This window comes from Poromitra crassiceps (genome assembly GCF_964638095.1).
Source record: "Poromitra crassiceps genome assembly, chromosome: 4".
NCBI lineage: Eukaryota > Metazoa > Chordata > Actinopteri > Beryciformes > Melamphaidae > Poromitra > Poromitra crassiceps.
In genome coordinates, this window is record NC_139626.1 from 41,446,663 (window position 1) to 41,472,667 (window position 26,005).

General features: G+C 44.1%; 1 protein-coding gene across 2 annotated transcripts in view; it reads left to right on the forward strand.

The window, feature by feature from the left end:
- The window catches only part of tbc1d1 (TBC1 (tre-2/USP6, BUB2, cdc16) domain family, member 1), a 75,519-nt gene that overhangs the window by 4,803 nt on the left and 44,711 nt on the right, over nt 1–26,005 (forward strand). The window contains exons 1-2 of one of the 2 annotated variants that reach the window (XM_083634786.1): nt 575–729; nt 20,847–21,455. In XM_083634786.1, coding sequence (XP_083490912.1) covers nt 661–729; nt 20,847–21,455 — 678 coding nt within the window. In that variant the 5' untranslated portion in view covers nt 575–660. Of the gene's footprint in view, nt 1–574; nt 730–20,846; nt 21,456–26,005 lie in introns of those variants that run through there. The other variant, XM_083634787.1, reaches the window with a different exon arrangement.

Genomic DNA, 26,005 nt, shown 5'->3' on the forward strand with positions numbered 1-26,005 from the left:
TGACATGAAAACAAACATTTGGAAACTTCTGGGCCAACCACCACAAAGTTATGCTTCATTGTGTCATTGCTCAGTATAGTAGCAGACAGTGCATCTGCATCCCAGGGGCATGCATTCTTGCTCAATAGGGTCTGTTCTGCAGTTGGAGCGGAAGCGTTGTTTACATTCTGCCATATCAGTCTAGCTCATAAACTGCCTGAAACATAAACTATAATCTGAAAACCACCCGATCGGTCTACCGCCTAAAGTTTGACTGCCCCGGGAGGGACAGGAACTGTGTCCAGGCCCCCCCTCTTCCCTCAGCGGATTTGGCTGCTGCGTCAAACTAGCCGCAGACAACAAGAAGCAAATCGGAAGTTAACCATTCGCCTTCAAAACAAAAGCGCAAAACTTCGAAGAATAACACTGAAGAATAATGGCTGGTTAATTCATGAGAAATGCTTTATTTTGAAATGTATAACCGGAAAGTGCGATTTTTTTAATTGTGCTTGGCTTGATATTGGTCCCGACTCCTGAGTCGTCCTCCTCAGTCGCAACAACAGCGGTTGAAGGCTTGAGGGAGAAAAAACAACTTTCCATTGAATTGATTTGGAATGGTCCCACACTGTCAAACCAAGGCTTTGTGAAAGGAACGTTATCGGAGCCTCTTGTGGAAAGTTTATGGCGGATGGGATGAAAGCGCGACTCCAAAAGTTCAACCTATTCAACGTCAAAGCAGAACAGAAAGATGTAAGTTTAATGTCTGTGTGCAGTTTGGTTTCTTTACTTTGCGCGTGCCATGCATGCTAGCCAGTTGGCTAACCGATGTATAGCATTAAGCTAGCTAAACAACAAGTTCAAGGTAACTTTAATCTAACTCTACGAGTTGTTAACTGTTACTGTTGTTACATTATAACTGACATACGTAACTAGTTGGTCAAGTGTACGTAATGATACATGAAGACATTTTCGTATCATCATCATCATCAGTTTTCACCATAAATCATTAACTTATTTGAACTGGTCATATATAATAGTGTTAATTGCTTGGTTTGACTTAACGCCAGGCTACAGTATGTCTGTCTGTTTTTACAGTTTAAATAATGTCAGAACATTCGTCAGAAAAACTCCCTGTTGTGTTTTTTGGCTCCTGCTGCGCTTTAAGGAATGTGAAATGAAACACTGTTATACTGAAATGGGCATTGCAGTAACGCGGCCTGTAACTGTAACGATACTGCAGTAGTTTATCGAGTACAGAAGATAAAGGTCAATGTAGTTGTGGTAGAAGATACCACCATCATCCGCCATTGAAAAGTAGCTATGGTCATGTCGCAAATATAGAAGGGCATTCAGGAATACAGTTGTCCACAGTTCCATTTGAATCCTCCTGTAGTCAAATAGTCAATCGTGTGCTGTTAGTGCACTGTACACACCAGAGATAGATTAACAATCTGGATTTTCCAAATCACTTAATGGGTATTCAGGCCAGAGATGTGTTAACATGTATAGCTTGGGACTGAGTGGGGATTTTTTAGTGACACATGTAAACAAGGTCCACTCTTGAACTGCCATATAGGGCCAGGGCAGGCCCTTGTTTCTTTCTTCAGACTACTACTAGGTTAGCCCCTAGACTCTCCCGGGTGGACAATCTACCCTGCAAGAGTCCCTTATCCGTACATAGACTTCCCTGCGACTCTCGCTCTCAAGCTGTCTACAGAGCTTTCGACCAGGGTGGCGCTGTTGAGCCAGCACAGAATTCGAATAAAAATAGGTATTTATGAGCAGCATCGAGCTTTCAAACCCCGCCGTCGAGAAGCAACGAACCCTTCTGCTCTAGTAGGTGGCTTTGAAATGTTTCTGAAACGTGCGTATCACTGATTTAGACAGCTTGAGAGTGAGTGTCGCAGGGAAGTCTATGTACGGATAAGGGACTCTCGTAGGGTAGACGATCACGTCACGATGAATTCATACCCGCAAGAGTCACAAAGGGGCTACTACTAGGTGTGTGTTAGGGATGAAACCATAACCGGTTTGAATGAGAACCGCAATAAAATTCCTTACGATAACCGTGCGCTTTGAAAAACATGTATACTGTCCATCATCAACCAAAGTTGGCAACCGTCTCCCAGATGCAGACGCGCAGCCTTGGAGAAATGATTTCAGTGAGTGTATTAGTACCTTTTGAACATTTTCAGCACATTTGAACAATACCGTGATAATACTGATAACCATGATCATTTTAAAATAATCGTGATATGAAATTTTCATATCGTTTCATCTCTAGTGTGTGTGTGTGTGTGTGTGTGTGAGAGAGAGAGAGATAGCGTCAGTGTCACATCTGAACTGTTTTTGGATATAAATGATCTGTTCAAGTAGGTACAGTTTGTGTTGGTTGTCTGATAAAAAAAACTGCACAGTTCAATTTGTGTCAGAGAATCGCACAGTATATCAGATTGGGGTTTCCTTCACTCTGTTGCTCAACCTGGTTTTTGATATTTTGAAACAGGGCTTCATCACTGTAGTGTATTTTGTCTCGGCCAGATAGTGTTATAAACAGTGGCTCACTCATTACTGCACCCCGGCCCGGGCACATGAACATCCAGTCTGCTGAGCTGCTGTAAAACACAGGCCCGAAACTAGGTGCACTGTATGAGAGTTAGTGAGTCATGGAGATGTCACCTCCAGACCCATTGTGTGCTTATGCCAGAACTTGACTCTGGAACAGGAGGCACGTTTTCATGTGGATAGGCCTACGCCATTAGTCACATACTTTGTCTCTCAACTTCTCCCTCTTTCATTCTTACGGCTGATTTGAATTGAAGAGACGTTGTTGAAAGGCATTCTCCGCCAGCACCAGACTGACTTAAGAGGCTGAGTGAAACACACTTCCCTCTGTTAAATACAACTGCAGCCTGTCTCAGCGAGGAACATTATAGGCAGCCGGGCTCGCAAAGATCACGATCGCGCGAGAAATTGGGCCACGCTATTGGTTTAACTCCGTCCCGGGCAGCGGGCCGGACCAATCGGCGTCCAGAGAGGCAGCTGCGGGCGGGATTTAGGTGTCACGACAGCGAGAAGTGAGCCCGCGATAGACGGTGATAGACAGATGGTTCATCCAATCACCTGCCAGGTATTTCTTTGGAAAGCGCATGCCCTTTTCCTAAGCGGTTTCCAATGACAAGCTCCCAGATGGTTCTGTGTAATAACAAACCACCTGGCAGTACTGTCTGTCACGTTAGCCCCAATCACCAATGAGAGCAAAACGCTAGTTAGAGATCAAACGAAACTGTGATAATACTGATAACCATGATCATTTTGGTCACTATAATCGTGATATGACATTTTCATATATGGTTTTTCATCTCTTAACGGTAGTGCTTGATTTTGAATCCCTCTCTCTCTTGGTGTAACCTCTCGGGCTCACGCGCTTTCCCCCTCCCTCCGTTTTATGTGACTTTCCACCTCCCTGCATCATGTGACAGTCACTCCTCGGCCTGTAGTAAAAACAGGCCAGTAAACTGGAGTCACCTTCCTGTCTTTATATCCACTTGTCATCAGGCCATCCTTGTTGTCAGTTTCTGTCTGTTTTTCTGTCAGCAGTTGCTCTCTCTCTCTCTCTCTCTCTCTCTCTCTCCCTCCCTCTGTCACTTTGTTGTTTTTTCTAGGCCTGTTTTTCACACTCATCCAAAGTTGCTGTCAGTCTTAGCTCCACACCTGCCGTTGCACATTACTGACTCTTTCAGTCAGACAGTCACCTCTCACATGGTGTGTGTGTGTGTGTGTGTGTGTGTGTGTGTGTGTGTGTGTGTGTGTGTGTGTGTGTGTGTGTGTGTGTGTGTGTGTGTGTGTGTGCGTGCATGTGTGTGTGGGTGTGGGTCTTTGAGCCTCTGTGATCTAATGTACTCTTCATCAAAGTTCACTCTGATTTCAGCACTGCCTGCCTGCCTGCTCTCTCTGACAACAAGCCTCTGCATTGTGTCTCTCCGTCATCACATTTCAATGAGCTCGTCCTCTCTTCCTCGCTTGTCTTTGTGCAGCTAAGTGGCTCCTCAACCCGACGGGATGACGTCACGTCAGTGTGTCTTTTGGTTCAGCTACTCTGACTTCTGATCCTTGACCGTTGAGCCGTGGCTACGCTCCACAGGGCACATGGCCATGGGAAGCACAGAACTGGGACTTTCAGCGGGCTCCTTGTTGTTGTTGTTGGTTTTCCATGCTGGTTGATGTCACTCTGTTTTCATTCATAGGCTGATCCAAGGAATATAACCTACGTTTTCTTTCACCACATCAGTGACATTCCTCTGTCACTTAGTTAGTGTGACTTGGCATCTTAAGTCGTGTTTATATAAGCACATGTCCATGTACACTAGCCTGCCAGATTTGGACTACAGGGTTCTCTAATGTGTTTTGGTTAAAGTGGTGGGCGGGGAGTCGCCTAGTTTGGTTTGGGTTGGACTTTTGTTATTTGTTATAGTGCAAGTGCACATGGTAAAAACTGGTTCAAACTACTATTGAGATGCATCGTAGTTCGAACATTAGGGCCGGTTATCACCACTGATTTCCTGAATTAATTTGATTCCGATTCACATCCGCTTTCCGATTCGGTTAGGGATACTTCCGTTACACAATACACCAATTTTGCTTGGATATGAAATAGATTCTCAGAGAACTAAATGCTCTACATTTATTAACAAGGAACCATCTTACCTTGTGCATTATAAATAATACAAATGTTCACATTAAGAATTGACCCCAAAGCAGTTCACGTTAATAATGTAGCTTCTCCATTACCGGTGGTTCTTGTGTAACTTCCTACTTTTCGAGGTCAGTACTAACAGTAGTCCTATTTAGTGTGCCCAGCCGGTGTTCGTCCTCTGTGAGAGGCCAAGTCTGTATAGGTCAAAGCTTGACGCCGTGTCCAACTGCCTTCCTGTCTCCAGACTTACCTCAACGAAACCGTTGGTTGACTGAAAAAGACTCTTGTGTGCTGCTTACCGTGTGTCGTCAACTTTGGCTACCTTTTGAGAAGCAATTATAGCTGTCTTCTCCCCTTCTCTCTTTCCCACTCTCAACCCCTCCATGTCATATGGGGGCTTGTAATGAATTTAGAGACTCATGGCGAAGTTTGAACTGAAAATGCACTTGGAGACTGCGATTGATTACAGTTGACCAAAAAAAACATCAAATAAAGAAAAGGGACTCTATGTTTTTGGTGGGAGAATGACGGTAGAGAGAGAGAGAGGAGGTTCCAACCAACCAGTAGAAGGAAAAGGAAAGGAGTGAATGAGGGCGAGGGAGTGTAAACAGAGCCTGGGGTCTGTTAGTGGACAGATAGCAGACTCTCCTCATGCCAAAATGATTCAAAACAAGTCGAGTGCGAGAAACATGGTGTCAGGAGGATGCTGAGGATGCGGGAATTGAAGTAAAGAAAGAGTTGAGGAATCACTGGTCAAAGAGTCCAAGAGGCGAGAGGAAGGGATTGTATCCCAGATACTACTACTGGTTTGTATGGAAGTTGTCAGTCTGCAGTTGCATGTCTAGAAGACGGCACAAAGGTCGTTTTAAAGGGAAAGAAAGCACAAGAAGGAGAGTGTGTTTGTGAAAGTGTCTCCACTCAGTTGTAACAGTAGCAAGCTTATATTTAGGAAGTCGTTGGGATACCATGTTGCCTCTGTTAAGCTGGGTGTTCAAGGTGAGTAGGAACTGACTGGATGGGCACACACACACACACACACACACTTTGTCACATTAATAGCAGGTAGTTTTACGTAGGCAGTATTTAAGTAGATTTTGTGATCAAAACATTTTGTGACATTCATCGTGGAGTTGAAAAGATTGACGGTATTCAGTGTTTCCCCTAGAAAAAATGTCAGGCCTGGGATTTCAAAATGTACCTCGACCGCAACGGCGGGGGCCCTTGCTGGTATTGATATTGGCGACGCTAAACCTTTAGCTAACCTGTTCGCAATGGCATCCCAAGTATCATCATACTATTATTTGATGCGATGCGAACAGTTGTATTATGGGGTGTGCGTTTCCCAGGCAACGACACACGTTGACACGTTTTGGAACAGCGGCGCACGCTGGCACAATGCTCCTAAAAGCAAAATGCTTATTGTTTTGAATGATTTGGCATCTTGTATTACTGTCAACACCAGTATTGCTGTATTGTAATAATATGCCATAAAGGTTTATTGAAATTTTGGGGAGAGCAGAAAAAAATAAAATTTTCTGGTCTGGCGGGCCCGCCAGGCCTGTAGAATGGTAGGGGAAACACTGGTGTTTCAGCTGTGGTCTAATCCAGTAAGAAATGACATTCAGGATGGTCCTTCCTCTTTTGTGTCAACACTGGACAGACAGACAGCGCACGGGCTAGCAAGTGTTAGCTTGTGTCCTCACGCTTCCAGGGTGCCAGTGAGTCAGGAAATCAGACACGTAATGAAGTGTCGGTGCTACAGTACGCTAAAGTTTACCCGCAGGGAGGGGGATTGTGATGGCACCGGCTTGGACACATGACGCCAATGCGGAAGTACCAAAAGCTGCAGTTCCTCGAATGGCCACTTGAGGCTCTGTTAAAATCCCCGACTTTACAGCGAAAATAAGCCGGTTTTGGTCTCTATAGCTAATTTCACCTTTCATGACAACTGTACGGGGTTTAATTTGTATATAACTCACCCGTTTAAAGTAAGATAGACGGTAAACAAAGTATGGCCCAAGCAGAAGGCGTAAATAGGAAGGTGTCCATATGTATATAGAGTTTGGACAGCTGCAGAGAAGCACATTTGATGTAATATAGAGTGGTTTTTTTTTTGGCATCTATTTGAAAAGTCCCTGAAATTCCCAAAATAGAAAGATTATCCTTGGAAGGTTTTGTAAAAATAACAGGAACATTCCCCCTCGTTACAGCCCCGAGAACAGAAAAATGTGCAGACAGACGTCATACTTGACATTTAATAAATTTGATGTTTTTTTATTTTATTATTATTATTATTTCTCCAGTCCGCTGCTTGAAAGCAGGGTCTGACAGACTTGTTGAAGTGAAAGCTCTGTGTGTGTGTGTGAGCAGGAGAGCAGGCAGTGCTCTGGAGGCCTGTCTGTCCTCATGGAGACCTGGGATTAAATGTGTGCTGGGTAAACACGCGGCTCACTGGGGCAGAACAGAGCTGCGTTCATTCATTCTCACAGGTCGCAGATTGTCACTTTGTGGCCAGACAAAGTCCACTCTGCGACGTGTTTGTGTCTTTGATGTGTCTGAGCAACTGTGAAATAGAGAGCCGCAGGAATGAGTCCGGAAAGTCTACTTCCGGGTTTGTGAGAGGAAAAGTCTATGGGGATTTAACATGGGCGCTTCGCTTAAATGCATCAAATCAGGTCTGTGGGTTAACAAAAGTTTATGGGATCGCGAATTTGGGTTTCCGCCTGATAATCTTCACAAACGCGAATATCTTTTATGACTTTTGGAACGCTTTTTGTTTAAACGCAATTTTTATAAAAAGGCATCAAAGTGATTCACGTTTGTGAAGAATCTCATGCTGAACCCACATTCGCGTTCCCATAAACCTTTGTTAACCACAGACCTGATTTGATGCATTGAAGTGAAATCCCCATTCTTAAAACCCAATAGACTTTTCCACTGAAGAACCAAATGGTGGCGATTTCTGAATAAAGCCCACAAGAATACATCATCCGTGCGGTGCTCTACGTGAGCGCTGCATAGTGTGTGTCCACTCCGCTCGTGTCTCAGTGCTCTGCCTACTTCTGGCAGGGAGGCCCGTTTCTAGTCCACAAAAACAAGTGGTCTTTTTGGAAGCAGCGTTAGAAGCTTTCTCTTGCTCTCTCCGTCTCTTTCCCTACCTCTTTACTCTCTAGCTCTTTCCCCGTTTTGTTGACATAAAGGTCCGCTCTTGTATATGCCTTTTTTCTTTTTCCATTTCTGAGCGGTGGAATTAATGGCAGTAGCCTGAGACGTTATCCAGAGCGTGTTTGCTTCTTGCAATTTGTCATCTCATAACAAAACATCCAGGCGACCAGGCTGCATACTACTAGACATCCAGATAAGAAGGAATGCACGGTTTAGTGATTTTATCTTATTTTTTTATTTTTTTTACCCCCTTAGTCAGTATACAACAGGGCATGTCATTGGTTCCTTCACTATCCATGGAGCAAAATGAGGCCTAGATGAAACTGTCTTCAGCAGCATGTTAAAGAATAGCCTTCAAGGATGGAATGGAGCATTTACTTAATCAACCCAACCAGTGTAGCTGAGGGCCGTGTCCAGAGCAGCTTTAGAGCTGGTGTTGAACTAAACCCCAAGTATGCCAGTGAGAGAGGCAAGTAGTGTTAATAAAGACTATGAGTGAGCAGCACACGCTGTGCCCAGGCAAGACACAGCAGGACCCGGCTGGATCTGTGTGTGATATTGTTACTAATATACAGCTAGTTGCTGCTCAGGCCTGCTCACATGGAATTACATCACTGATGATGATATGACTCAACCGCTGCTTCTGCTTAGCTCGGCTACTTCCTGCTTTTTGTCCCTGCGTTTGGTACACAGGGGGAAGCACATGGTGTATGTGACCAGCCAACGGTCATTGTCTGATTGAGGTGTTTTTCTTTGTGTTTTGTTTTGTTTTATTTGTAGGGTAATATATTTGGTCAAGTGTGTTTCATGGCATTTGTTATTCTGGGGCAGCAGGGCGGCGTAGTGAGTAAGGAGACCAGTGTGGACCTAGGTTCAAGCACTTGCCCTGCTCAAGTGTGCTTGAGCAAGACACTAAATCCTAACATCCTCCAGGATAACAAGTGTTACATTATGTATTAACTATATATATATGCAAGCAAGGAGTTACTCACGATCACAAGAGAACAAGACACAAGCTTAACTTCCTTCTTGGATTTGCCCTGGGCTCTCTCTGGCTTCTGATCAACAGCGTTGCTCTGTGTCACTGTCGTCTCTCTGGCACATTGAGGAGTCTGAGTCATGTCTTTAGATGGAGGAAGTAGTAGTAGTAGTAGTAGTAAACAGTAGGAAACAACGATGAATTCTCTGAAGACATCAGGGTCCAGGGATAGATATGTGTCAGAAACAAGTTAAACTTGGCAAGCCGAGTTTAGCCGGACCGCAAATACAGCCGTTCGACCTGTGGCTTTTTGTCCATAAATGGTACTGGAGCCTCTTTTCATGTTGGTTCCAGAAGAGACTTCCTCCCTGTCTCATGGAAAATGGACTGGAGTGCTCTGAATCTACATGGAAGTAGACTCAGTGCAATTCATTTGAATAGGAGTCATTATGACTTGGCCTTTCCTACAGTGACAGTGAGGCCATGTCCACACGGAGACGAGTTTAGCTGTATCCGCTAAAGTCTTTTGTCATATAGACGTTTCGTCCAGACGGAACCAGCGTTCTGGGAGTATACGTTCTGGGAGTATACGCTAATTTTTGAAACCGGGTCCCAGAGTGAATAAATCTGAAGACGCCACCCTTGCATTTCCGTGTTTACAACCCATACACATCTTTCCTGAACCGATGACACCATAGCCCCACCTCTCTCCGCCAGCAACAATGGCACAGTGCACTAGCGTTCGTGCTACAGCAGCTACTGAGCCTGTTAGGGCTCTTGCAGCAAAATATAATGCTCCTCTATTACCACCGTCAGCAACAAGTGGACAGGAGAACAGCGTGTACAACATCCTCAGGGCTCCACACATCCACCCCTCCCCTCCCTTCATCGGATATTTCCCAGAAGGCTTAGCGGCGGCTAAGTTTTTACAATAACACAAACAAAATCAGGCTAAACGTGTTAGATAGAAATAATATTTATTTTTAATACAACATGCAATTCTGGAATATTTTAATATTGGACAGAATGAAATGAAATGAAATGTAAACCCTGAGTGTAACGAACATACTCGGGATGCTCTATATACTGTATATCCCTCGCAAATACAACGTGAATAGAGAAGTGAGAGGTTTGTCCACCACACGTTGTACTGTGATGTGGCAGCGTTACAGCGCCACTTAACGGTTTCAGTGGTTTCATGTGGATACACACATTTCTTGAAACGATTCCGTGTTTATGGAAAACTTTTCTTAAACGGAGAAAAAAAAAATCGCTTCCGTCTCCGTGTGGACATGGCCTTAGTGTCCGGTGAAATCCAATGGTAAACAGCAGCAATATGGCAGTCTTTTACACTGCACTCAACTCTCTGTGCAGTTTGACACATCTCCGATTAAAATGTCCTACTGTTGTTTACAAATCCTGTTACGACACGTGAGTTTGACTCAAGTTGGCTCATGTGAGTTTTAAGTTTCAGCAAAGGACAAACATGACGACGATGTGCGTATATTGTGTATTGGACATCGATTTAGGTCAATTTCTATTCATTGACCACCTTTTGATACATTCAGGCGGTGTCTCGTCATAGTCGTGTGCTCAATGGCTCAGCATGGGGGAAATCCCCCCGTTCTTCCCAGCCAGCATAGTTAGCATTTAGCTGCTAGCCCAGCCCAGGCAGACAGGATCGGGGATTTAACCGCCGCAGTAAACGCACATCTGAACAGACGTATGTGTACCTGCTGCTCTTGAATCCCTAATCCTGTAATGTAGAGCCGCAGCAGCACCGTCCTTTGGTGACTCAGCCCATTGAGGGGTTCCCCCCATAGATATATATAAAGGCTAGATAGCTTACCCGCGCTGCCGGCCAATGGAGAGCGACGTCGTCGCATGGCGGCCATCTTGCTACAGGGAGCTACTAGGAGTTATGAGCATCTGTTGTTGGGTTAGTATGGCAACATCATATGATCATAACTCCTAGGGAAATGGATGAAACTGCATGAAACTTTGTGCCTGAATCCCTCTCATGGCATAGATGCTTCGGTTTAATTTTGGTGTAATTTGGAGCTCATCAAAAAAATAGTGTTTTTAGTGTTTTTTTTTTTTTTTTGGTCTATCTCGGGAACGGAATATGCTTGTAATAAACCAAACCGTTTGTAAATCCGTCAAGATTTCAGCGAGTTATGAGTATTTTTGTCTGTGCAGGTCACCAGCTACCATAGAAGTACCAGAAAGGCACTGTAGCAAGATGACGGCCGTTCAACGACGCTGCTGACTCCGCCTTAAGCCATCTAGCCTTTATATATATCTATGGTTCCCCCACCCACCCTCTAGTGTCGCGCGCCAGGCAGCCATAGTCACATTCTGTGGGCGTTCCTTCCCACACAGACCGACTGTATCTATTATGTGGCAACATTGTGGCGGTGCGCCTCACTGAGCATACTGTACTGTACGTATGTATGGGAGTTGTTGTGCAGACAAACACTGGCAAAAAGTTCATCTTGGCGTTAATCTTACATTTTCAGCTTGTTTCACTCACTCTTTGTGTTGACTGGTTGGGATTAATTGGTTAGAATTAGGAATATTATAGTATTCCAATTTTCCTCTATTTACAATACTATGGAGATATTTGATGAAAAGGCAGTTAAAAATGATTTGATTTGAATGGATAAATCAAAATGTATTGCATTTTTTTAAAGTTAATTCTCTATTTCATTCCAGTCAGTCAGGCAATTATGCTGTATGCATTGAACAGATGACGATGTCAAAACCTCCAACCTCAAGGCTGCCTGCCTAGTGCCTACCACCATGCCCTGCTTTTCACATTATTACAGGCTAACTGCTTCTCTGTTTTGAAGACTGGCACAAGAAAACGTGAGGGGGGGAAAACAGCACTTTGTCTTTTAATGGTTGTGGAAATACTCCATCAGAGTCATGGAAAGACTCTGATGGATTAAAGTCATAGATGTGTGTGATTGGGAGCCCTAAGTTTAGTTTCATTTATTCAGTGTCCACTGTCCCGCCGGCCAGCACAGGTGTCAATGAATAGCAGTACATCTGCAGCTGGGCAAACAAATAGTCTCCCCTTACAAAACTCACAGTACATTTACATCGTTTTTTTTTGCCAAGGAGACTTCTTCATTTCACAGATGAATTGTGTGTGTGTGTGTGTGTGTGTGTGTGTGTGTGTGTGTGTGTGTGTGTGTTTGCGCATGTGCGTGTGTGTGTGTGTGTGTGTGTGTGTGTGTGTGTGTGTGTGTGTTTGCGCATGTGCGTGTCTGCATGTGTGCATGGTAGGGAGATAAGGGGAATGTTTTGTCCAGCAGCCTCTGTGCTTACGTGTGACGTTGACTCACGTGTTACGTGGCTGCTATCTATAGCCCAGACAGATAATTGTCTCCCTGATTCTGTGCTGTTTCATTTGTACCTCTGTGACACACTCTCCCACCGGGGGAGGGAAAGACCCAAAAATATACAGATAAACTTAAATCAAGATATATTCAATATATTTTTTCAAAACAAAGTTTGATGCCGTTTCACAACGGGTATTAAAACCGACCTTGGGGGTGGTTCATTATTTCCTTTCTGGTGTCTTGGGACTTGGTCGCTATGCATTCTTACAGTTCTCTATGGTGATGTTTGAGGAGTCTTCCATATTAACTGTCTTGATGTTTTTTGCACAGTGCTGCCTGGTAAGTCCCCTCTCCTGAATCCAAACTACTGCCAAATAGATAATGTTGAACTCTTTCATGGGACAAAATGAATGATCCTTATTCACTGTAGCATAGCTGCCAACAACCTCCTCCTCCTTGGTGTCATTCATTTCTATCCGTTTGCTGTTTTCCAGTTGTCCTCTCTATGACTGTTAGACACTGTCTCTAGCTTCTGATTGGTTAAGAGGCCTCTAATTGGCCTACAAGTCAACATCAGCTCTGCAGAGTGGATCCTCAACAGATTAGTTCAGTCAAACAAGTTTGTACTGGTTGTGTGTGTGTGTGTGTGGGGGGGGGGGGGGGGGGGGGTGCAGTCTCATGCGGCGAGAGGGGGGTCACGAATAGCCTAGGTAAACCCAGCCACCACGTGACCTGCTCTCTCAGTTCCCAGTCACTAGCGTCTAGACTCCGGGCCATTCAGATCGATTTCTGGGGCGATTGAAAGACCCGCGCAGACCCGCAGCCACCCCGCAGCCAATGAGTGACGGCGTGACTGCCAACATCAGTCCTGCCGTGATCGGCCAATCAGAGAGTGCGTCTTTGTCAATGACGTGTAACAGCTGCAGCGGCTTAGCACTACCTAGCCGTTAGCATTTGGCCTCTCTAAAGCATAGCTCCCGAGCTAGCTACTAGCTGGCTAGCTATATGGCTATGCAACTACGTGAGGAAATTCAAGTGAAAACAGCTGTTGAGGTTGAGGTCTGTTGATCAAAATAACACCTAGCGTTATCGAAATCGGATTTTAGCGGACCATACAAGCCAGGGCTTCAGAGCTGATCACCTGGACACATTTTATGGCGAAATTATCTGATAAACTTGTCTGTGCTGCTCTGTGGTGATCAGCTAATGTCTTCATAGCATTGTGATTATGATTTAATGCATTATGGAAGATAAACGCTGGTTTAACATAATTAAAATAATTCCCTACCAAACATGTAAAGTGACGCTTCTGGGCAGTAGACCATTTGGGCATAACATTATGTAATGTGACATGAGATCACCACATTTCAATAAATATAACGTTTTTGCACATTTGAATGCTGCTGGTCGTTTGTTTAATGCTGTATATATTGGATATTTAAAGCTGATACACTTTACACAATCAAATCTAACTTATTCACAGCAATACACAGTCCAGTAGTACAGTGGGCTAATTGTTTGAATTATATCGAAATATATTTGCATGGTGTAGCATGTAATGCAGATAATGTAGCTAGATACTCTGACACAGAAAGGCAGACAAGCTAGCAGCAGGGATCTTGTCACACTGATTCCAGATAAACTCCTCTGTCTAGCCAGCTATACAATATTGATCAAAATAACACCTATATCGAAATCGGATTTTAGCGGACCATACAAGCCGGGGCTTCAGAGCTGATCACCTGGACACATTTTACGGCGAAATTATCTGATAAACTTGTCTGTGCAGCTCTGTGGTGATCAGCTAATGTCTTCGCATTGTGATTATGATTTAATGCATTATGGAAGATAAACGCTGGAAGGCTGGGTAGCATTAGCTGACGTCATCCAGGCTACAGTAACATTAGGCTATTATAGTTATGAAACGCTGAAATATTTTGTGAACGCACCAATAGTTAGAGAAGGAAACCTCTCTTTGCATTTTATTTTTTAATAAAAGTAGGCTACTTGTGATATCTCACGTGGTCGATCATCATTGCAAATTTATGTGAACAGCTAGGTTTAATGACAAATATGGAATATCACCCAAGGAAATACCACGGTTTAATGCCAACAGATAAACCATACAGATTTGTTGTAATTGTGAACACATAAGGGAGCAAAGACATGGTTTTCAAGCATAACACAATGTACAACTTTTATTCAAAGACAGGATTGAAAAATATAGGTCACTTGTATTCACTTCAGTAATGTCAGGTCTCAGTCGCATTCACGCTAACCTCTTAACTTCTAGCTAGGTCAAACACACCTTAACGTTATGAGTGTGGCCGTTTTGGATTAACATTAAGTCCACGATCAAGTCTAGCATTTCGGTATATTCCTACCTCTTAACATCTAGCTAGCTAGGTTGGATCTGGAATATGATATCGGCTTGATACATTTGATTGTAGCTACTCATACAGCCGTGTGGAGCTTATCTAGCTAGGTTGCATCTGGAATATGATATCAAGCCAGTAATGTAGCTAGCTAGCGTTAAATAGGTTTATCTGTAACCACGCTGAAATGTGAGGGCATTAACGTTAATATTTCTAGCTAGGTCAAACACACCTTAACGTTATGAGTGTGGCCGTTTTGGATTAACATTAAGTCCACGATCAAGTCTAGCATTTCGGTATATTCCTACCTCTTAACATCTAGCTAGCTAGGTTGGATCTGGAATATGATATCGGCTTGATACATTTGATTGTAGCTACTCATACAGCCGTGTGGAGCTTATCTAGCTAGGTTGCATCTGGAATATGATATCAAGCCAGTAATGTAGCTAGCTAGCGTTAAATAGGTTTATCTGTAACCACGCTGAAATGTGAGGGCATTAACGTTAATATTTCTAGCTAGGTCAAACACACCTTTACGTTATGAGTGTGGCCGTTTTGGATTCACATTAAGTCCACGATCAAGTCTAGCATATTCGGTTTATGTGAACAGCTAGGTTTAATGACAAATATGGAATATCACCCAAGGAAATACCACGGTTTAATGCCAACAGATAAACCATACAGATTTGTTGTAATTGTGAACACATAAGGGAGCAAAGACATGGTTTTCAAGTATAACACAACTTTTATTCAAAGACAGGATTGAAAAATATAGGTCACTTGTATTCACTTCAGTAATGTCAGGTCTCAGTCGCATTCACGCTAACCTCTTAACGTCTAGCTATAGCTAGGTTACATCTGGATTATGTATAATATACAGAATTGCACAGTACACAGTTGCACAGTTACTGCACAGTAACGTGTACAAATATTGAACGCAACAGTCTCGTTCTGGAGCGAACCCCTCAGCTGAATTCACGTTGGAATATGATATCAAGGCTTGATACATTTGATTGTAGCTACTCATACAGCCGTGTGGAGCTTATCTAGCTAGGTTGCATCTGGAATATGATATCAAGCCAGTAATGTAGCTAGCTAGCGTTAAATAGGTTTATCTGTAACCACGCTGAAATGTGAGGGCATTAACGTTAATATTTCAATTAGGTCAAACACACCTTACCGTTATGACTGCGGCCGTTTTGGATTAACATTAGCGTTAAGTCCATGATCAAATCTAGCATTTCGGTATATTCAGTGTGTGTGTGTGAAAAGGATGTTAGCATGCTAGCATTATTAGCACAGAATGTATACAGTCCATGGTACAACGTTAGGCCTTCAAGTCCTGAGGCGAACAGCACCGGAGGATGAAGTCTGCAGACTGGCTAGGCTCTTGCATTCAGTGTCCAACAAGCACGCCTGTTTCCTCATCAGGTTGGCAGCAGCTGACTGAGAAGGGTTTAGAATTAATACCTGAAAGAATAAACAGAGAGGACGTCAGTACAGTAGACACATGTAACAGTATAGATCCCCGTTATGAGGTCTGTTGATCAAAATATCACCTCAAGCTATATCGAAATCGCGTTTTAGTGGACGGGCAGCAATCATCCAAACGGGTTCATAGCTGGTCTGCGGCTAGCTAGTAGCTAGCAACGTAGCCATCGATTAAAACAGCGTTACATTTATGATCTTTTAGTGATGTTGGTAGACACACGTAACAGTATATCCCCGTTATGAGGTCTGTTGATCAAAAGATCACCAAACGCTATATCGAAATCGGGTCTGAGCGGACGGGCAGCGACCATACAAAGGACAGCTTGTACAAGCTGGGGCTTCTCATCACCTGGACACATTTTACGGCGAAATTATCTGATAAACTGGCTGCGCATAACATTACTTATTTGCGGGAGTGCACGGGGGAAGTGGAGATTAATCGTGCAGCACTAGTACATTAGGTTATAAGTACATACCTCAGTCAGACTCTGGCAAATCCGACATGATTTGCAATCCTGTTGGTGTAGTTTCACACCAACCCTCTCCAGGCGTAGAAATACCCCCTTCTCGAGTGGTTTGCAGCTGCCCAACTTGCCTTTAGAACGAAGGTTTATCTTACACAACCTGCAACCTGTGGTTGCTAGCAGTAGCCTAGTGAGTTAGCTAGGTGGAGTTAGCTCGAGCGCTAACAACAAAGGTCGCAGAGTGATGACGCCATCTGCTGCACTGCGCATGTGCTCTGTGCACTAAACTGGTTGGATGATGGTTGCGCAATGGAGTGGTCTATCGGGGGGGGCCCAACAACCGCAGGAAATCGATTAACAATGGTGGGATTCCAGACCATAGTGACTGAGAACAGGTCTGAGAGCAGGTCACGTGGGGGATGGGTTTACCCAGGCTAGGTCACGAACCCCAGCCTAAAGTTTTTGGGAGGTCACGGCTCAAAAAGGTTGAGAACCACTGTATTACTCTATACTCTGTGTGTGTGTGTGTGTGTGGGGGGGGGGGTGTATGTGCCTCTTGTGTTTCTAGGAGTGTGTATATGATGTGATGTTTGTATTAATGTCAAAGTGATTACTCTGTGGATGAGGGAGAAGGTCAGGGTTCATGGATCTCCAAAGGAGACCAGGAATAGATAGAGCCATTTTGGCAATGTACATTCACGTGTGTGTGTGTGTGTGTGTGTGTGTGTGTGCGTGTGCGTGTGCGCGTGATAATATGTAGCCTGAATTCACAGCGACAATACACAGTACACACACACACACCCTTTGTGAAAATTAAGTTGGATTTATCGTAAATATTCAGCCTTTAATTGTTCTATACCTAAACCAAAAAATAGACTAAAGGTCTTTACAGAGGAAAAGAATAACCAACGTCTAGAGAGTGTGAAGAGGAAAAAGAGGAGAGGAGAAGAGGACAGAAGAGAAAGAAATAGAGAGAGAGAGAGAGAGAGAAAGAGAGAGAGAGCACAAAGCATGCTTTGAGACGAAAGCTCCTAGTTTGGCTTGTGTTCAGGACAGGAAAACATCACAGGCAGGGCCAATGTAACACACATGACACCGTAAGGCAGGTTAGCTCATAGCGAGGCGTGGCGTCGTCTACACTGACAGCTGGTCAAATCTGCTTCCATGCAGTCACTTAGTTAGCCTGACTCCACCAGACGGGGGCGGCATTGTTCCACAAATTCACAATCCACCTCAGTCTGGCCCTGGCCTCAGAGATGCATTCAAACCGGCCGCCACACAGGCGCACCAATCAGCGTGAGCTAGGGGCGGGCTTTAGGCGAGACCGGGTGTGACGCCACCGAGAGGCGCCTCTGCGTTTGTAGTTCTTTCACTATTCAACATGGCGGCGGCTACCGAGGCTAGCTCCAGTGTGCTAGTCAAACATTCTATTCAAAACAATAAGCTAACATAAACGTTAAACACTTGATCTTACAGTGAGTACGAAACCGTAACTGTATTGCTGTAATGTTATCAACTATGAACGTTAGTAAACAAGACATTGTTGTAGAATTTGGGGAGATAGCCTTCAGACCGCTAGGCTGGGATAACTTATTAGCTGTAAGGCTGTAATGGCTAACGGCTAGCCATTCACGCAAGTCACACAAACACAAAGCCCTTCTCACTCTCACCACAGCCCAGTAAACATGCAATCTGTTAAACCATCATTTTTGTTCCAAATCGAAATAAATCATAACGTTAATCAAAATGCCACTGAATTATTAGCTAATCAACACAGAACTGCAAAGATCAGTGTGATGTATTGTCCCTTTACTGCTAGCTGAAGTGTATTCTGCTATGATTGGAATGTTGGCTGCTGTTTAATAAACCACGTTAACTCACGTTGGTGTCCGAGTGACATATTATGTTATACAGGCGAGATTAAAGATCTCAGGATACAATACAACAATCAGTTTATCTGATATTTTCCCCCGCTTGCATAAATTATACTGTGAAGTGTGAATATAGCTCTAGCATATAGTAGTCCTATATGTCTGATATTTTGGAGCTGTTATTCGAGAAATTGGTTTATCGATAGAACATACCGGTAGCTTAAGATTTTGCACTTGTACTTTAGATAGGGGGTAAACAAACGTCATGGGAGCCAATACTAGGAATACGGTATATCAACAAGGAACCATTCTTAAAGTTAGAGATTATATCCAAATACATGCTGCATGGTGTAACCAGGGTGTTTTTCCTCTTCTCTGTTGACGTCCTCTGGGCTCCAGGCAGCTCCCTTTCGCAGATTCATCTGACAACATCTTTATGCATTTACATCGTCTTATCATTTGACCCAATCGTGCCTCAAGACCAGCAGATTATGTAACAACAACACCACACACGGCCGTCATTTCTCCGTTTAGTTTATTATTACAAAAGTAAGCAAATAACATTCTCCAGTCATGCGTAAATATCTACCATTCCACTGACACATATGCTAAAATTCACCAGTTAAATAGTAGCGTTAAATCATTATATTGTATCAAAGCATTTGGTTGTTGCCATGATCATAAAGGCTAGAGAGCGTTGCGTCTCCATGACGTTAGCCGTCCAGGGTGCGTGCCACTCGGTGTCATATCGTGTCATCAGTTCCCTGAAGAAACGAACAACGATATGTGTTATGAATGAATCGCTGTTAACGTTAACATTAATCATCAATCATCAGACGTAGCACCCCAACCTCCAAATGTTGCTATCGTTAGCGTAACATCAGTTAATCCAATCAGTTACATTTAACGTGCAAAATGGCCTACCTGCACTTCATCCTCAGTCAGACATCTGCAGTAATTCTTCTTTCTTTTGGCAAATTGAATAGTCAATGGTTGCACCCAATATTCACCTTACAAAAACAGCAAAAAATCTGCGACCTCCATGCTAACTATTAGCAATTGTAGTCCTAGCTGATCAGGCGCTGCTACGTCATGAAGGGAATTGATTGGTTGGCGCTGGCAAGCCCAGACGGTGACAGACAGACGGTCCATCCAATCACCTGCCTAGTAGCTTGAAAAAAGTGACCGCCCTCTTCAGCAATGTAGCTTGGCCGAATCCAGATGGATGTTGTTTGTGAAACAGATATTTGAAGCAAACTCATTGATCTGGCAGCGTCAGGTTATCACTTAGTGCCTTCAGATTCACCTTCTATTCAGTGGCCTCCCCCTCCTGGAAGTCTGCCCTCACTGCTGGGCCAACACCAACAAAAACACCCAGGCATCAGCAATGCGTTGCGGGCAATTGTTTACAATCAATGCTGTTTACAATGAAGCAAGAGGAGGGTCTTTAATGTGTCTCTGGGTGTGATGGTGATGATGATGCAAGAGATATGAACTTCAGCCTAGTATCATCTGCAGCACGCAAGTGCTCATGAACAATGTCCTTAAGGCTATTATTATGTCACAAAAACATGTTATGTTATGTCTGAAATGTTTCTGTTCGCAGTAGCAGACATACAGAACAAAAAGCAGGGGATGCATTCAAAAGAATTAAAAAAGAAAATAACATGCATTGATCATTAGCTCCCTGGCACAACAACGTGGACGTGTTTTTGACCAATCACATGCTAAATCGTTTTTTGTATTAATCGCAGCATAAATACCCAAATAGAAGCTGGGACTGTCTTGGGACTGTGTCTATAGACAGAGAATATAAATTCTCCTACCACCCTAACCTATATATATATATATATATATATATATATATATATATATATATATATATATATATATATATATATATTATGGGGAAACACATTTTAATTCTGGATTGACTGAGAGGGTTAGTCTACATTTTAAGAAATGGAACTTTTCTCATCATCATTCTAAATTGTTGTAGCATAACATAATTTAAGTCTACTAAGGCCAAAATCTTTGATGGTTCAGGAAGCAGCTTAGTTGCTGTGTATCATGTGCTATATAGTATCTAGCCTGAAGTCAGTAGCGTACAGCTGATCACATGTTTCCATTGTTTTTCCCTCCTATTGAAACAGACATGCTCAGATTCACATGTACACACTGTACTCATCATGCACACACCTCCTTGACGTTGTCACCCTCGCATTTCCAGCCGAGCCGCTTCTCCCGCCTCAATGCAACAAGCACTCTTTGTACTAAGCAAATTCTTCACCTGTGAAAGATGTTGAATAGGGCTTCATGCCTGCCGTAGCTCGATGCTAATCTGTGCGGTTAGGTGTAGCCTGTAGAGTGGACTACAACTGGAGTCAAAAAGTCGTGTTTACAAAATGTTTTATCTCAGTGATTATGTTCTTACTGATATTTATGCTAAGCTCGTATCTCCTCTCAATCAACTCTCCAGGTCCCTGAGATCATCAGTACGTTGAGGCAGGCTGGCAAGAGCTCGGCGCGCAGTGATGACATCACCAACGCAACCAACAAAACGTCCACAGCCTCCGGAGGCGGCGGCGCTCCCTCGGACACACGCCTCGCCCCTTCCACAGCTCCCACGACGACGGCGCCCACGGCTCCCACCGTCATCGTGTCTCCCACGGCCTTCGCCAAGAAATTCGAGGTGCTCTTCTGCGGCCGCGTCAGCGTCGCTCACAAGAAAGCCCCGCCCGCCCTGATCGACGAGTGCGTGGAGAAGTTCGGCCAGTCACGCGGCCCGGCGGCGGCGGGCGCCAAAGGAGGAAATGGCGAGGGATTGGCGGGCGGGCCGAGGAGGGCGTTGTCCTTCCAGTCCAACGGTCTGGGAAGCGGGGGTGTCGGTGACGGGGCTGCGGACAGCCCCACCAGCGGCAGGCGCCCCCTGCTGTTCAAACGGGACCCCAGCTTCCCCTGTCTGCAGGGGCTGGACGAGAACGGACTCTCACCAGAGATCTCTCACGCCAACGCTGCTGACACGCACACACACTCTGCTGCAGTGCAGCCCACCAGCCTGCAGGACAACAGGACCATGCTGTTTATGGTAATTTACATCAACACAAGCACGTGAATATCTGCAACGTTCACTGTTCCAGTGCTCCAATCATATAGAAGAGTTTGAAAATTGTGTTTCCCATGTTTGGAAAAATTATGAATTAATGTCAGCTTTTCCTGCTGAGAGATTGAGTTTAGTTTTGGGAGAAATTACCCAAATAACAAAGATTCCTCCTGACTACATAATTGCCCTGTGATAAATATCACCAATTAGTCAATACCCGCCCAATCTGGGAACCCAGAGTCTATTGCAGCACGGTAATAGACTCTGGGACAGCCGTACCTTTTTTTGAGGCTTCCTGTACAGCGCGGATCTTCTGCCCGGGACTTCCACTTCCGCGCAGCGGCGCCTTTTAAAAACATACATTGCGTCGCTTTTATTTTGAAGGCTAAACGTCAACATTCGTATATATTCACTAGCGTTCGGGACCGGAACTCTTATATTCGCCGGTACAGCAACAGAGCGGCACTGCGCGGAGGCGGAAGTCCCGGGCGGAGGATCCGCGCTGTACAGGAAGCCTCAAAAAAAGGCACGGCTTTCCCAGAGTCTATTTACGTGCCGAAATAGACTCTGGGTTGAGGAATTTGATTATGAAAATGTAGAGCCACTGTTACAACCACAATACAGCGTGTTGCATACACTTACTGTCTTATGAGAGAAAAACATCACATAAGTTATCCTCTATCTATGTAGCATCTCAGTTTTTTACTGTCAAAAAAGATATGCTGACATGTTTTTTTGTTTTTTCTGGAACCAATGTTGAAACATATCGCACATTTTTTTAAGTCAGATTGCGATCAACCAGTTTCCTTAATTAAAATATCAGCGATCAGTCTTCAAATCGACAAAAGGGTCCCACATACTGTAACTCTCCACAACGGATTGACGTCTAAGATCTGGCCTGTTACCTTATTTCCACGTGGTCAGACGAGACCCAACGTCTTCCATCATCACTTCCAACCAACGACGGAGGCTCTGAATCACAAGGCAGCATTTCCGGGTTCAAATAGTATCATGGCGGAAGTCCGACTGTCTGGTGCATTGGTGCATCGTTCAAAATGTACCGCCCACGAGTTGCATCACGCAAATAAGGAGGTCCGTGGTTGGTCAATTGATGTGTCTGTCACGCATTTAGTTTTGGTCTCAGGGGGGCGATCCTGAACCACTTTTCAAGAGTTGCGCTGCACCAGACGACGTAGATGAAACGTCTGAGCCACTGAAGAGAGCAGGATCAATGCAAATGATCAATGTGTAGGGTTCAAGAGCGCCAAGCTGATTAACGAGCTCTGCTCCTGTGTTTGCAAGAGACGGGCTGCGTACCAAGAGCACAGGTGTATCGATTCCATGCAACCTTCAATTTAGGACTGACGTCGTGTAACAGAGGGAGTGGGAAAGGAGGGGGAGGGGGGGGTCAAGGGAGAGTCGGAAGGAAGAAAAGTGACACTTGTATTTTGTGCTGACCCTGCACTTTGTTTAACAAGGAGAGGGAAGTCTCTTGGCTGCTGCTCTGGATGACAATTAGGCTGCTGCAGAGAGAGGAGAGATGTGAAGTTAGGACAAGGAGGGGGGAGAGAGAGACACATTGGAACAGCTGCTAGACCTAGTGTGTTAACGGATGTATCCAAGAGCCACTTTCATACAAATGGAACTTAAATAGATTAGCAGGGCTTAAAGACCTCCGGCCAGGTGCCGGATTTCCATCATGTCGGACGCTTCAGATTCACATCAGAAGAAGGAAAAAATCCACATGGGTTTTTGTTTTTGATGCGTTTTATCATCATATTCAGCCAAGCAAAGAAATCTGACTTTGTTTGTTTCAAGTTCTGTGTTCGGCCACAGCTATGCCGTTTTAACGTGCGATCGGGCTGAAACCTTCAGGGTGTGTAAAGGGCACCCGTGCACTGATCAGTGATGCCATAGGGTAGTAGTAGTAGTAGTAGTAGTAGTATTTATTTGTCCTTTCGGAAAGTTGTCCTGCATCTGTAGCAGTCAGACAAAACGCAGCACAAGACAAGATACAATACAGTACAGTACAGCACAATGCGACGACAATACGTCAAACAATTACAACGGATATGATCGCAAAGTGCTTCGCACCAACCCCACCCCAGTGGAAAGAAATAATAATAATAAATTACAAGAACACTAGTCATGTGTTCAGAGCTTATTAAGCAGGCCAATACTGGACGGTATGAAAGATCTCTGGGCACGGGAGGTCCGCAAAGGCGGTACCCTGTACCTCCGTCCTGATGGCAACAGTTTATATTCAGCGCTGAGAGGGTGTGATGTGTCACTAAAGATTGCCCTCCCCTTCCTGGTTACACGAGACTCACAGAGCCGCGTCATGCTGACTTGTTGCTGGCCTACAATCTTGCTAGACATATTAACAATCTTATGTAGTTTGTTCTTGTTAGCGATTGACAGTGAGAAAAACCAAGCAATAAAACAAAAACTGAGGATACTCTCTATAAATGAGTGATAGAAAATAATCATTATGTCTCTCTGTCCACTCCAAACTGTCGGAGCTTCCGTAGGAAGTAGAGTCGTTGTAATCTCTACATGTAGATGACACCTGTGTTTCAATCCCATGTCAGTCTTCTATCGATTACTGTCCCCAGATATTTATATTCATCTACGACTTCAATACGGTCACCACCAATGACTGTCTGTTGATGTGTCCCTCCTTTTGTTCTGAAATCAAAAATAATTTCCTTAGTTTTTTTGGTGTTTAACTGTAGGAAGCTAGCATGACACCAATTTACAAACTCATCCACACATTTACTGTATTTTGTTTCATTATTATTTGTGATCAGATCACTGTATCGTCAGCAAATGTAACATTGAAAACATCAGTTGAATTGAGGTTACATTATGTTAGTGTAAAGAATAAAAAGCACTGCTGGTACAGTACACACACACACACACACTGATGATGTCATCAGTGGTGTGATATATAATGGGGCACACACACACAAGGAGGCATTGTGACATCTAGGGATGCACCAATCCACTTTTTTCACTTCCGATCCGATTCCGATACCGGAATTTGGATATCTGCCGATACTGATATTATGCAGATACCAATATTTTTCTTGAATATAAAGTATAGGCAAAGATTTGGCCAATTAAAGATTTTTTTTTAAATATACCTTGCAAAAAGCAGACAAAATATACAAGGCAAAGAAGGATATCATACTATTATACATGGGCAAATTACGGCCAGCGGCCCACGCTGGAATTGCAACAATCCCCCCCCCCCCCCCCCCCCCAATTCCGATCCGATCCGTGAATTAGTGCCAATATCGGCACCCGATATTGGATCGGATCGGCCCCATCCCTAGTGACATTAGTGAGCAACACACACACACACACACCCCCGCACGTGCCAATAGGGTAGGTGAGGCCGAGCTACGGGTGAGGCCGTGCAGCAATGTAGCACCGATTTCGTGGTGTAGGCAGCACAGCTGAAACATGGAAACTGTAGTGAAGCTCCTCCTGTCACTGAGACGGGAGTAAAAAACAAACAGGTATGGATTGAATAAACAGGTGAAGAGGGGAAGTGGTCACATGAAGGGAAGCAGCTGTTTGTTCTGCACTGTGTGCTCAAGCAGCAGAAAGAAAGTGCTGTTTCCAACATGAGCTCAGTCCCAGACACACTCCAGCAGCACTGACTGGCCTGAACCTCAACACACTCCAGCAGCACTGACAGGCCTGAACCTGAACTGTCTTCTTTCACTATTTACTATTTGTCATGCAGCATAAGAATGTGCCATTGCTTTTGGCTGTTCTCTGCAGAGCTCCCCAGGGGTCACCTGGTAAGGAACAAAATAATTGATGTGGAAATCCATACGGGCACTGATTGGTAAAGCGGGTTCACATGACTCCATGTGCACGGAATAGTAAACTGTGCGCATGCATGGATTAGTGAACTGCCCTCAAATTAGTATAGTGCCAACGGAATCCTAAACCATGCCCTTGGATGACTTAGTAGACCGTGCACACAGATTTGTAATATGTGTTGTATATTGATAAGGTCAAACAGGGACACTACAGTACTGTGGCCCACAGAGTTGCATAATTACAATTTAAATAACATGTAAAAACATTTTCTACAAGCATGATCTATATACTATAGATGGTTTTAACTTGACAACAAAAACATTCTAAATTGAACCCCCGCTCACTTCCTGTTGCAGTGTTTGCTATGGACATAAAAGGAAAAAAAAAACATTCAAGTGCAGGACTGACCATTCCGTGAAAACCGTCTATACAGCTGAGCGGCGAAAACAAAAGCAACGATGTCGAGTGAATATTTCTGCAGTTTGCCGAATGCTGAGAAAAAGGAAGTGCTGTGGGGTTGCGCTCTGGGGAGTAATTTCGTAATTGTCACCAAAATACACATGGGTTATGGTTATGGTTAACATGTGGTCTAGGTGCCTAATGGCTATTACACCTCACTATATGTATGCCAAGCTGTGTGTAATGGCTATGGCTCACTGTATATGCCTGAAAGTCCCTCTTTGATGTTATCAACATTG